The 12,641-nt window shown below is 37.9% G+C and overlaps 1 protein-coding gene across 1 annotated transcript; it reads right to left on the bottom strand.

The window, feature by feature from the left end:
• Positions 1-560: 560 nt before the first annotated feature.
• Positions 561-5,397, bottom strand: si:ch211-133n4.6 (uncharacterized protein LOC797776 homolog). Its single transcript, XM_037693000.1, has 10 exons — positions 5,387-5,397; positions 4,731-4,786; positions 4,632-4,658; positions 4,521-4,553; positions 3,225-3,257; positions 2,415-2,447; positions 2,211-2,243; positions 2,045-2,074; positions 1,902-1,943; positions 561-959 (listed from the first exon to the last, which is right to left on the bottom strand). Exons 1-10 carry the CDS (start codon positions 5,395-5,397, stop codon positions 748-750), a joined length of 510 nt encoding a protein of 169 aa, XP_037548928.1. The 3' UTR covers positions 561-747.
• Between the last annotated feature and the right edge of the window lie 7,244 nt (positions 5,398-12,641).

Below are 12,641 nucleotides of genomic sequence, written 5' to 3'. Positions count from 1 at the left end.
TCAAAGTGGGTTACTACTTTTCCCAAACAATGAATCTCATATCAGTTCATGCAAACACACTAGCATTAACTTGTCAATCTGGTCTGGATTAGACTCTTTTGTTTGAGCTACCTGCAACAGGTAAGATATTAACTGCTCGTGAGCTTTAGAATCCCACTTTAAAAGATCTGAGCTATCAAAGACTTCATCTTCAGGAAGAGCTGAGTTCAGGAGTTTGAGTTCAGTTTGACTTTATTAAAATAAGATGCAAAGAATAAACACAGCGGGTAGCAACATGTTGTTTCAATGTTTCATATAGGATCTTAAAAATTAAAAACCGATCAGATAAAAGAAGCAAGTTTAATACTCTGAGGTCTGCTGGAGTCCAAACGCCTTCAACACACCACCGAAAGGCAAAATAAATCAGGTGCCAAAAGTACCTGGAAAACCTGTGGCCTGTGGTTAAAACAAGCCTTGATGCTTTGCTCAAAGTGACACAAAACGTTCATTATTATTATTAATCTAAGTTATTTAACCTTAAATTTCTCTTTAATCAAATACAAATTTACAAAAAGTGAATTTCTCACGGTGTCACAGCTCGGGTTTATTTCGGAGATAACTGACCAATATTTCCTGTTGAAGATGGAAAAGAGTAACATCAGTCATATCGTGATATTTAAGGTGAAAGGTCGTGGGTCTTCCTGTGATCCAATATGTGTGTGTGTGTGTTAGTGTGTGTTAGATTACATGTTTGTGTGTTCATGGGTTTTATATCTGGCGGCGGTTGGTTCTGGATCGTCGCTTGGACGCCCGGTTTCGGACCAAAGTTTTGGGCTGAGGGATTAAAGGGTGTGGTGGGAGGGCGGGGATTTGAACAATGTGGGCGTGGTTTTGCTGAATGTGGGCGGAGTTCTGAACTTTAGCTGAGCGGGAACTGAATTTTTTCTTTCCTCCCTCTTCAGAGTCGGTACTCTCATTTTCTGCAAGAAAAAAGTTTGATGAAAGGAAAAAATTTTCAAACATCAATAAGTGAAAAACGAATCTTTTTGATTTAAACACAACTCCAAATTTAGAATGTGAATGTTTGAGACAAACGAAAGTTGTCCTCCATTATGGGTCCTCTTGTTTTGTTTAACCAACGAACAATAAAGTTTTCTTAAGATCTTAAGCCCATATCTGAATCATCTGTCAAATTTTTTCCTGATTATTTAGCATCTCATCAATTAAATAGTTAAAAAGGGACAAACAGACACTGTGTAAAATATTTAAATCAACAAATCAGATACAGTATGTAAAAGTTGGGTACTGTGAAAAAGTTATGAAACAAAGAATATATTACCTGTTGTAGATAACTGTTTTAAATGATCTCAGTTTAGGGAAATAAAGTTGGACAGATGAGCTAATGGCTAGTCTGATTGGGTCTAAATCAAAGTGCTGCCATCTTATGATTTTGAACTTTAAAACATTCGTAGTGTTTCTTGCAAATGTTTTTTCATAAAAAAATACATAATCAGTTTCACATTAGACCATTATGTACATGAAATTATTTGTTTACTTGCAAGAGGAACCAATAGCAGCATCAGCTGTAGCACTTCCTGTGCAGCCAGGGACACTTCCTGTAGGATTATGAGCTTTTCTACCTAAACAATTGTGTGAAGCAAAACTGAATCAATTTTGCTCATTGGATCAGTAAATTATATTTCTATTCTATTCTATTTTATTTTATTCTGTTCTATTCCAAAAAGGTTTTTAAAATGAAGATTGTCATAATTACTATTACATTTTTGTTGTTGCCTTGTAATTCAGCCAGAATTCAAATTGATAGTTCTAAGCACTATCTACAACAGGTAAGATATTTCTTGTTTATACACCTTCCACAAAATTTCATTAAAAAGAATCTGAAAGCAGAAGCAACCTCTCACCTTCCTCTTCCTCCACACTGGTTGCAGCAGCTACAACCGGCTCTGAAAACAGTCAGGTAATAAATTCAGTCAGTGGATCAAACAGAAACACGTGGATTTAACTGGATATCTTTATCTTTTAAATGAAACGAGACGTATCGTACCAGGTGCTGTCATCTGATTAGTTACTGAAGCTGGAAACAACCAAAGACAAGAATGAGTGTGTAGCTCACTGACTTTCTAGGTGAGAAAATAAAACAATATATAGCTCTCTGTCTGAACTTCTAAACGGATGAATGATTGTTAATTTAAATCTGAAAATGTTCTTACTGTCTGCGACCTCTGAACTGGAGCTGCTGGCGTCTGAAACACATCCGCACAAGAACATTAAACAGCTGTGACACTGATGCAAACAACTGGCTCTCAATATTTATTCGTCTCAGATTTAAAATAGGAGCTTTGGGTCACAGAAAAACAAAGAGACATTTAGTTTTAAATGATGTCCACGCAGAAGTGTAAATCTCGTCGTCCTACCTGATGGTCCTCCTCCGTAAAACTGAGATTCATCTGTAAAATAAAAGCATGTTGACTCGTCAGACACAGTTTAAACACTCAAATGAAGTGCAGTGGTTCCCAGACATTTAGGTTTCCGTCTCACAATATAATAGAGTCGAATGCTTTAACACTGTTATTGGTTTAAATATACGAACTTTGGTAATAAGTCAGTAATAACAAGAGCAGGATGACGATCGTAATAACAACAATAGTGTTTTAAAATGTTAATTTATGACGACTTTTTTGTTTTTATAATAAGTTATACCAAAAGTTTTTTTTATTAAAGCATTCCTGTGTTAATAAAACATTAAAATACTATATATTAATATAATATAATAATATATATAATATAATAATATATTAAAATATAAAATAATAATAACAGTAGTAGTAGTACATTAAAATATTAAAATATTCCTATCAAGAGATTATTTAAAGACCATAATTTGGTATTTTATGACCTACAGTGGTGTCCAAACCCCAACTTCAAGACCACTAATGTAACATATAATAATCATTAATTTAACTTGTTTGTGTCTCGTTTTAATTTATTTTTATATATCTTTCCCTCCATAAATAACATGTATAAGTTTAAACTATACACAGTGAAGTCTTCTATGGTTTTTGAGATTTTTGAAGCTCGGTTTAATTTGATAATTACAGGTTTTTGACTTTATTGCTTCATACATTGGATTTTTTGAAAAAGATTATGGAGTAATTATCCTTTAAAGCTCTTTTTAATATCAGTTTGGTCAAACAAACAGACGAGCGTCAGATCTGAAGTCTTACCAGGCTGATCAGAAGAAACAATGTTCATACTCTCTGAAACAAGAACAGTCAAATATAACAGCTTTTACTCATTAGAGTGAACAACAACAATCATTTTTACAAACAAGTAAACAACTTCATATTTTTCACATATATCTTTAATGTATTCGGTAACCGATTACATTTTTTGGTGACATTTTTGAGTTGTGTAATTTTTGTTTCTGTGGTTTGTGTCTCTGACAGAAACTGTTTATTCAATAATAAGTAATTTTGCAGGTTTTTAAGACACCCCCCCCCCCCCAACAATTACTAATGTTTCAACACCTGCTGAGATAATATTTAAACTTTAACGTTCTCCAATATGCTGATGATAGTAAACTATGTATTTAAGTAATTTGACAACTTGCCTAAAACTAGTATGGGAATTAATGAAAATTCATCAGCTTCCAACATGAACGACAGGTGTAACTGCTCAGGTGTGTGTGTGTGTGTGTGTGTGTGTGTGTGTGTGTGAGTGTGAGTGTGTGTATGTATATGTTGTTTGCAAAATTATATCACAAACCAGCGGACAGATTTTTATGAAGCTTCAGACGTTGAACGTACTTTTACACGTCATTAAGTTTTGAGGTGGAACTGATTCAAGATGGCTGCTACAGCTAATTAACTATAGCACAAACATGGATATAACTCAGTCAGTTTTACAAGTATAGAGCTGTGGTAGTAGCTGAGAGTCATACCCAACACAGATCGTGCACAGATCAGATTTACCGTATTTTTCGGACTATAAGGCGCACCGGATTATAAAGCAGGGGTTCCCAAACTTTTTCTTGCCATGGCCCCACAAACAGTATTAACTTCTGGCTGCCCTAGTGTGTAATTTTTATCAATATCATTACTGTTTTTTATTTTTGCTTTATATAATCTTCTTCTTTCCAGCATTCCGAGGCTGCCCTAGCGCCCCCTGGTGGCCCCCACTTTGAAAAACATTGTTATAAGGTGCATTAAGCGAAACAAAACTGTCAGATAAGTCATACTTTATTCAACTCATTCACAATAACCACATACAATTGTTTCGAGGTCAGTAAGCACAACTAGAATTGATATATGAGGCGCACCTGATTATAAGACTCACTGTCGATTTTTGAGAAAATTAAAAGATTTAAGTGCGCCTTATAGTCCGAAAAATACGGTAGTCCCAAACAGCACGTCAGGTTTTGAACTTTGTAACTTTTTAAATGTTTTTATCACAGACTATATATATATTTCTTCATTACAGGGATGACAAAAAAAAAAATAGGTGAATGGTTTGTTACTCACCTGTTGGAGCGTCATCCGACAATGAGTCTTTATCTGACAAACAGGTGAGACGGCAACAGGTTACACACAGATCATCAGGTTCAGTAAATTGTGTTCGGTTAGTGTGTTTACCTGGCAACATGGCTTGTATTCCTGCATCTGAAAGCATCAAACAGATTTAGATTTAGAAACAACGAGTTTTTATCAAGAATCTAATTTAGACTTTCTCACCGTTAGAGTCTCCTTCCACCGCCAGGACGAACAAAGAGAACAAAAGAACAACATTCCTGCAACACAAACATAACCTTTAGTCAGAAAACTGCTGCAAACTCATTTATTTATTCTTATTACTGTGGGGAGGTGTGTGGGCATTAAACTGACTGCGCTCATCAGAAACATTTGTCCAAACTAACAGGCAGGTCAGAACAATTATATTTTTAAATGAACAAGAGAAATGATGCTAATCTAACAGAATGGCATGCATTTTTATGCGTAACAATGGTTTTAACTATTTGTTTTAACGTGGATTAGCTGCATAACAAAGATTTAAATTTCATGTAAATTTTCAAAAGTGCATTTTGTATTTAGATTATTTTAGTGCACGCCATATTATTTAAACATGGATGTAGCCTAGCTTCGTGAATCTGCTGTTGAGAGAAAAATGTGGCATGAAAATGAGGAATTTGACAGAAAATGGGAGCTAAACTACACTAAAGCTCGGAGTAAAGACATTAACATGATGTTTTTATACAGACTTCTGTTTTCTGTTGTTCTGCTGATGCTTCCAATGTGTCTCTTGTGTTTGGAGCTCTGCATGCTACTGGTTTTTTAAACCACTGGCCATGAAATAAAGACAGAAAGGCTCGTAAAGGAGAGGATGGTCGTACCTGATGAGCATGATGCTTTGAGGTCAGACGGGTCCCTGATGGGTGCAGCAGGTAGGCGCACGGCTGAAAGCTCAGGTAAGCAGACAGGAAACAGTTACAGTACTTCAGGATTGCACTGCAGCAATCTTCTGTTCCTGAGTGCCAGGCAGTGGTTTATATATCTGCCTAAATGTCACCTGGACAGAGGACGGACCGAAGTGTGTGTTCATTAACGTGTATTTGTTCGTGTGTGTGTCAGAGTTTCAAATTTCTTTGTTAATGCTCGACAGTAGGAGGTGAAGAAGACTCACACTGAGGTTCCTCGGTGTCTGAGGAGTATTAATGCGGAAGCTGGATCAAGTAAACTGAATATTTTTAAAAAATCACGATATACAGTAAACCTAAGGACAGGGTTGTGATCTCATTATTTTAAATGAGTTTTTTTTTTTCTCCCAAAACATGATTAAAGATTAAATTTTTAAGTGAAAAGTGATTTGTCTTGTCCTGTTAATGTCACAACCTGGACAAAAAAATGACAAATATTCACAGGATGAAATTTTTCTATATTTAATAGCTTATTTTAGTAATTATAAAATAACATGGACTGTTTCATCTCGGAGTAAAAGTGGTCCTCACAAGGACAGAGAATCAACACACACGTCCCCAGTCTCTTTGGAATTTCCTGGCGTCCTCACAGTTTAGGGAATCCCCGTCAAACAAACACTCAGTGTGGACGTCTGCAGGTAGAGTTTCCTCAAGTCAGATCCCCTGATAGAACCTGGAGAACAATCAGAGCAGAACAACAATGCTTCACCTGGAACCAGATCCACTATAGACCCAAAGACCCATAGTCCAGTTCAGGTCTGACCCGCAGTGAGTAGGCAGTACGTAGAGAGCAATGAGTTTCAAAAAGAAAACACGAGATGTCTTAGCTAATTTTTCATCAGAAAGTGAAAATAAAAAGCCAAGGTATTTACTTTAAGTTGAATAAATACTGACGCAGATGTGTCCTTTGGAAAAAATAAACTAAAATATGAAATCAGTATCTGTTCAAAAAGAATAAACATATAGTTTACCAACACCAGTAGCTGAATATCTCACGAACCACAGAATGAAACTCTCATAAAGTAACTACGTCTACGTCTTCAACTGATTCACTTTTGAAATCAACCCACTTCAAGATGGCCGCCACAGTTAGACTACAGAAGATGGGCACAAAGGACTGTGGTAGTAGCTGAGAGCAGTCACTAACAGATTGTGTAAAATCTTGCAAGATGGAGGGCAGTATGCTGGTCCTTTAATAAATGCTCTGCATTTTTAATTTACAAAGCGATCTAAAGATACGCAACAATACATGTCGGAATAAAACATTTTTTACAGATGATACGATGGTGTGTATAATAGATAAAGGTATGCATAGGTTTTGTTCGGGATGGTTTTCGCCCACAGATCAAACAACCTGCATGTAAGACTGACTGATAACTCTAAATTGTCCCTAGGTGTTAAGGAGAGTGTTCATGGCTGATTGTCCCATTTGTCCCTATGTGTCCCTGTGGTGGACTTTGTGATCTGCCCAGGCTGTACCCCAACTCTCGCATAGTGACTGTTGGACATGAGCACCAGCGACAACCATGACCCAGAAAGGAAGAAGCAGGTGGATGGATGGATGGATGGATGGATGGATGGATGGATGGATGGATGGATAGATGGATGGATATAGATGAAGGGTGGGCATCAGTTTTATACAGTGGGACACCAAAGACTACAATTGATCAAACTGATCCATCCATCCATCCATCTATAAAACTGATGCCCACCCTTCATCTATATCCATCCATCTAATTTGTCCTCTGGTTGGTGGATTATTAGTTATTGATGCATAAATATTCAAACATTGACCTTTTTATAATGTTCGGGCTGTTGTATACCATATTATTTTACACTATTAATGTTTAGCATATATCTTAGATCCTTATATTCGGTTTCTTTTTATACTTTATGTTCTGCTGTTTTTGGGTGTAACTTGGACCCTGAGTACATAATTTCCTTCCACCTTATGTACCACATGTGATGCGAATGACAATAAAGACACTTGAACTTTTAGTGTAACTAATGTGCATGTGTACAATCGAATGCCTTAAAAAGGTTCATAGCTATTTTCTGTAAGGTTCAGCGTTCAACACAAGTGTTTTGGTCCTTTATTGACTTTTATTTACAAACGTATTTATAAATTAGCTGTATTAGTATTTTACGTTATGATAATGTGCAGTGCTGCTGGGTGTCAGGTCGACTGCAGAGCACACCTGAAACAGGTAGACATGAACACTGTTTAGACTGAGTGTGGATCCACACCAACTGTAGATAAAAGTGAAAGTAAAGATGAAAAATAAATCAAACTTAAGAATAATTTATAACGATTTTTAGTTGTATCAGTTGTCAGTGATGGTAACAAATATACCGGTTTAGAAAAGACACGAAATCTGATTAGATGTTAAAGAACAGGAAGTAGGCATGAACGTTTCTAGACCACAATGCATTGCAAAATACTAACTTTGAGTGTTTACATTAGTAACTTAAAAAAGGTGAATTTATAGTTTCAATGTATTAATACAGCTAAATATCTTTAGCTGAAGTTTATACATTTTAAAAAGTTAATTTCAATTCAGTTCAGTTTATTTATAAAGCACCAAGTCACAAAAGAAGTCGTCTCAGGGCACTGAACAGAAACATTCATATATAAAAATAATAAGTTATCATTATTGATCTGAGGAGCAGACTGCTTTGAGTTTAACGCCATCGCAGACTCTCATCTTGAGCAAGCTTGAAGACGACAGTGGAAAGGAAAAACTCCCTCACGAGGAAGAAACCTTTAGCAGAACCAGGCTCAGGACAAGTGGCCATCTGCTTCGACCGGCTGGGTTTGAGAGGAACAGATACACAATGGCAGGATGAGACTCACATGCTAAGATAGAAATAGTATCAAATGAAAACTATTTAATTTTAACAACTCATTTAAGGAAATGAGGTCAATTTGTCCTCCATTAGTCTAAACCTATAGCAGCATGACAAGCCAACCATAACTATAGGATTTATCAAAAAGGAAAGTAATCCCAGTCTTAAAACTGGACAATGTGTCAGCCTCACGGACAGAAACTGGAAATTGGTTCCACAAGAGAGGAGCCTGATAACTGGAAGACCTTCCTCCCATTCTGCTTCTGGAAACTCAATGAACCACAAGTAAACCTGCAGTCTGAGCGCGAAGTGTTCTGTTAGGAAAATATGGAACAATAGGATCTCAAATATAAGATGGAGCTAGGTTGTTGAGGGCTTTGTGGGTTAGAAGTAAGATTTTGAATTCAATTCTGGATTTGACAGGGAGCAATAGATCATATTTTTAATATAATACAATATAGTTATTATTTAATATAATATAGTTCATAGGGATCATACTTCAGTTGAAACCTCCAAATTCCTGTTTATACATTTACATAAAAACAAATGAAGGGCTGTGATATAGATGAATAAGTGGATTTTACGGTAAAGAATGTGCTAGAGTTGATGGCTCGTGACATTAGCACTCAAGAACCAGAATTTGTTCTATTCAAACCATTGACATGGGATGAAACTATTTATTAAACTTTGTGCCATTTTGTCAAAAACATCCTTTAAAGTCCCACAAAGTGTTTGCCATGCAGGCAGTTCTGAGGCTGTTCCTCGTCAAAGCTGCTGATGTGATCACCAGAACTGTATCTCTGATATCAGAAACCTGCTGCCAGCGTCTGAGGATTTTCATTGCTTTCTTGAGAGCATTTCACATTCTTAACTTATAAAACAAACTGTTAATTAAAAGCAATTGAGTATATTAAAAAAAAACACTGCTATGTTTAGTGAGAAAGTAAAAAAGTTGGTAACACAAGCGTATATGTTCGGGTGTGCAGGCGTAATGAAAAAACAGGTAAAATGGATTCTGCCCCTGGAGATTCCCACCTTCCATTCCAAAAACACACATAGTGATAATGGTAGAGAAAGGGGGTTTACAGAGGGCAGTGTGTGGGTAAAAGGTTTTTTTCTTGCAGGGGTCGTGTGGTATTTGTGTATCAAAGCCTCTTCTGTCTGAAAACGTCTTTCTGTGTAAACGGAGAGTTGACTGAACAGCAGAGGAAGCTTTTTAAAGCAGCACAGCTTCATTCAGCCAACGCAGCAGCTTTGAAACACTGTAAGGTCAGATTTACATGTTTATAGAGCTTCCATCCATTAATCAGTCCATCCATTCATCTCTCGATGCTCTGTCTGTCTGGGGACGTCCCACAGGAGGACACATGGTCCTCAACAGAGGATGACTGTACGAAACATTTAGGTCTGAAAACTAGGTTTTATCTAAAATAGTCACTGTGACGAGAGCTGGAAAAAATGCTAAGTCTTGTTTAAACTGAGGCTGACAAATGTTAGTGCATACAAATTTAATTGTACTTTGTTCCTCGCACTCTTCTTCTTCTTTCAGCTTTTCCCTCTTCAGGGGTCACCACAGCAAGTCATCGTTCGTCGCACTCTGGAGTTTCCATTTCAATTCAATTCAGTTTATTTATATAGCGCCAAGTCACAACAGAAGTCGTCTCAGTGCACTGAACAGAAATATTAATATTTAAAAGTAATAATTTAACACTATTTATCTGAGGAGCAGACTGCTTTGAGTTTAACTTCATCACAGAACTCTCATCTTGAGATGAAGGCAACAGTGGAAAGGAAAAACTCCCACATGAGGAAGAAACCTTTAGCAGAACCAGACTCAGGACAAGCGGTCATCTGCTTCGACCGGCTGGGACTGGTAGGAACAGATACACAATGGCAGGTCAAGAATCACATGCTCAGATAGAAATAGTATCAAATGAAAACTATTCAATTTTAACAATTCATTTAAGGAAATGAGGTCAATTTGTCCTCCATTAGTTTAAGCCTATAGCAGCATTAAGCCAACCCTAACTATAGTCAAGGAAGACGTCAGCAGCAAATTTGGACCCGATCACGCTGCTTGCCTTTATGATGGCTTGATTTGTGTCTCGAGTACCCGGACTCAAATGCTTTGGGCTGAATGGATCAGATCTTGGGGATTTTACTCAGTCACGTTCCGTCGGTGTGGCCATGTATTTTGGACATTTCGGAACCGAGTGGATCAACACAAACTCAAGGTAGATGTCATTAAGTTCTGCCCGTCCCCAAAACAATTGTGTTTATCTGAATTTGGCTCCCTTGGCTGGCCTTGAAGTCCATCTTATCTGAATTCGCCTGGAGAACATGTGATCTGACGCTCACCACCCCCTCCCTGAGGAATTTCCAACTGATAACCAGATGAAACCAGCTGAATAAACTTGTGTCATAATTTCAGGACTCTTGGATTCTCATAGTCGTTATTCTTGGCCATTTCTCGACATGCATCAAGAATGTTTATGGATTTCACCGGAGGACATTGACTGATTATTCCATCTTTATCAGAACTCTTACAATGCCCTCGAGAGCATCTATGAACATGCTCACCGCTCTCGTCGTCCCCCTCTGCAGAATGTCTACGTCATTATGTGCTTATTTGTGTGAGGTGTTTTTTAATATTAGTTTTTTCCTCAGGCAAGAAAAAAAAGTCTGATAGGATTTTTTTTCACCTCCAACTCTACATGTGTCCAGTTTCACCACTTTTTTGTCTGTCCAAACAGGTCTCACTTGTAAATGAGTCTTTGAGGCTCAATGTGATTTATCTGTTTAAATAAAGGTTGAATGAATGAATGAATGAATGAATGAATGAATGAATGAATGACAGAGTCCAGTACGGCTTGGTTCTTTTTGTCTTCCATCATTGTCACTGAATCAAAACTAAAATTGTCTGATATGATATTTTGATGCTGTACTGCCTCAGTTGAGGTTCTGCTCAGCTATTCACCCATCCATTTATTATCTTTATCTACGCCTTGCGTTCCGGGTTGTGGGGGTCCCTGGTGTCCATGTCCAACAGTCAATGTGTGAGAGACGGGGACACCCTGGACTGTTCGCAAGTCCTTCACAGGGACACATAGAGACAAACAACCATTCATCCTCTCACCTAGACAATTTAAAGATACCAGTTATTGGTATTAATGGTATTGTACTAGGCGGCAGGGTGGCGCAGTTGGTAGAGCAGTCACCTCTCAGTGAGCAGGCCGCTGACTCAAATCCTGGCCAGGGATCTTTCTGGGTGGAGTTTGCATGTTATCTCTGTGCATGTGTGGGTTTTCTCCAGGTACTCCTGTTTCCTCCCACAGACTAAAAACATGCATGTTAGGCTGACTGGTAACTCTAAATTGTCCCTAGGTGTGAGCGAGAGAGTGAATGGTTGTTTATCTCTATGTGTCCCTGTGATGGACTGGAGACCTGTCCAGGGTGTCCCCCACCTCTCACACAATGATGGATGGATATTGGCTCCAGTGACCCCCGCAGCCCAAAAAGGAATAAGCGGGTAAAGATGATGGATGTCATGGCACCCATCACCACTCATCTCGTTGTTCGGGGTGGTTCCTGTGGATACGTTCTTCAGCAAATGTGAGAGGGATATGATTGCTTTTGGCTCTCTTCTGGCCAGGAGGCTAATTTTGCCACTGGAAGGACCCACACCCCCCAGATATGTACATTGGGTATGGGTGATGTACCACACCCATCTGGAAAAAATAAGGTACACCCTAAGGGGTTCTGCAAAAAATAATAATAATTTGGAAAATTTGGCAGCCATTTATGTTGTACTGTATGTAGAATGTATGTCAGTGCCTGTTCAGTTTGTTTATGCATGTTTGACTGATCCGGTGTGGGAGGGAAGGGGGGTGTTCTGCATTGTTGGGTGTTTGAAACTGGAAAATTAATAAAAAATACTTTGTTTAAAAAAGATGATGGATAGATGGATGGTATACCAGATATTAATTGGTATTATTATAAATTATTATTATTGTCCACAGTCAGTTTCTGCTCCTCAGTCTAGCCACGCCCACTTACACCTGTTCTCAGTTGTTAGTTTGCTCAGGCGTCGCCACTCTTCTCATCAGACCCTGATATTTTAGTGGCTCAGCTTGAGTTGAGCACTGTTGTGCTTCCCTGCCACAGTCGGTTCTCCTTGTCCCTTTTGCTCGCACACTTTTTATGAACGTTTTGTCCGCTTTTTGTTTGCCTTTTAAAATAAAGTTAATTCATTTGTTTCATTCATTTTCACCCACCTGTTTAGTGCTGCTTTTGAACTACAATAAATGAAACATTGACCAACGTA

The sequence above is a fragment of the Nematolebias whitei genome, chromosome 19 (assembly GCF_014905685.2).
Source record: "Nematolebias whitei isolate Nwh7 chromosome 19, NemWhi1, whole genome shotgun sequence".
Taxonomy (NCBI): Eukaryota; Metazoa; Chordata; class Actinopteri; order Cyprinodontiformes; family Rivulidae; genus Nematolebias; species Nematolebias whitei.
Note: the sequence above shows the minus strand (reverse complement) of the source record. Positions and strands in the feature narration are given on the sequence as shown.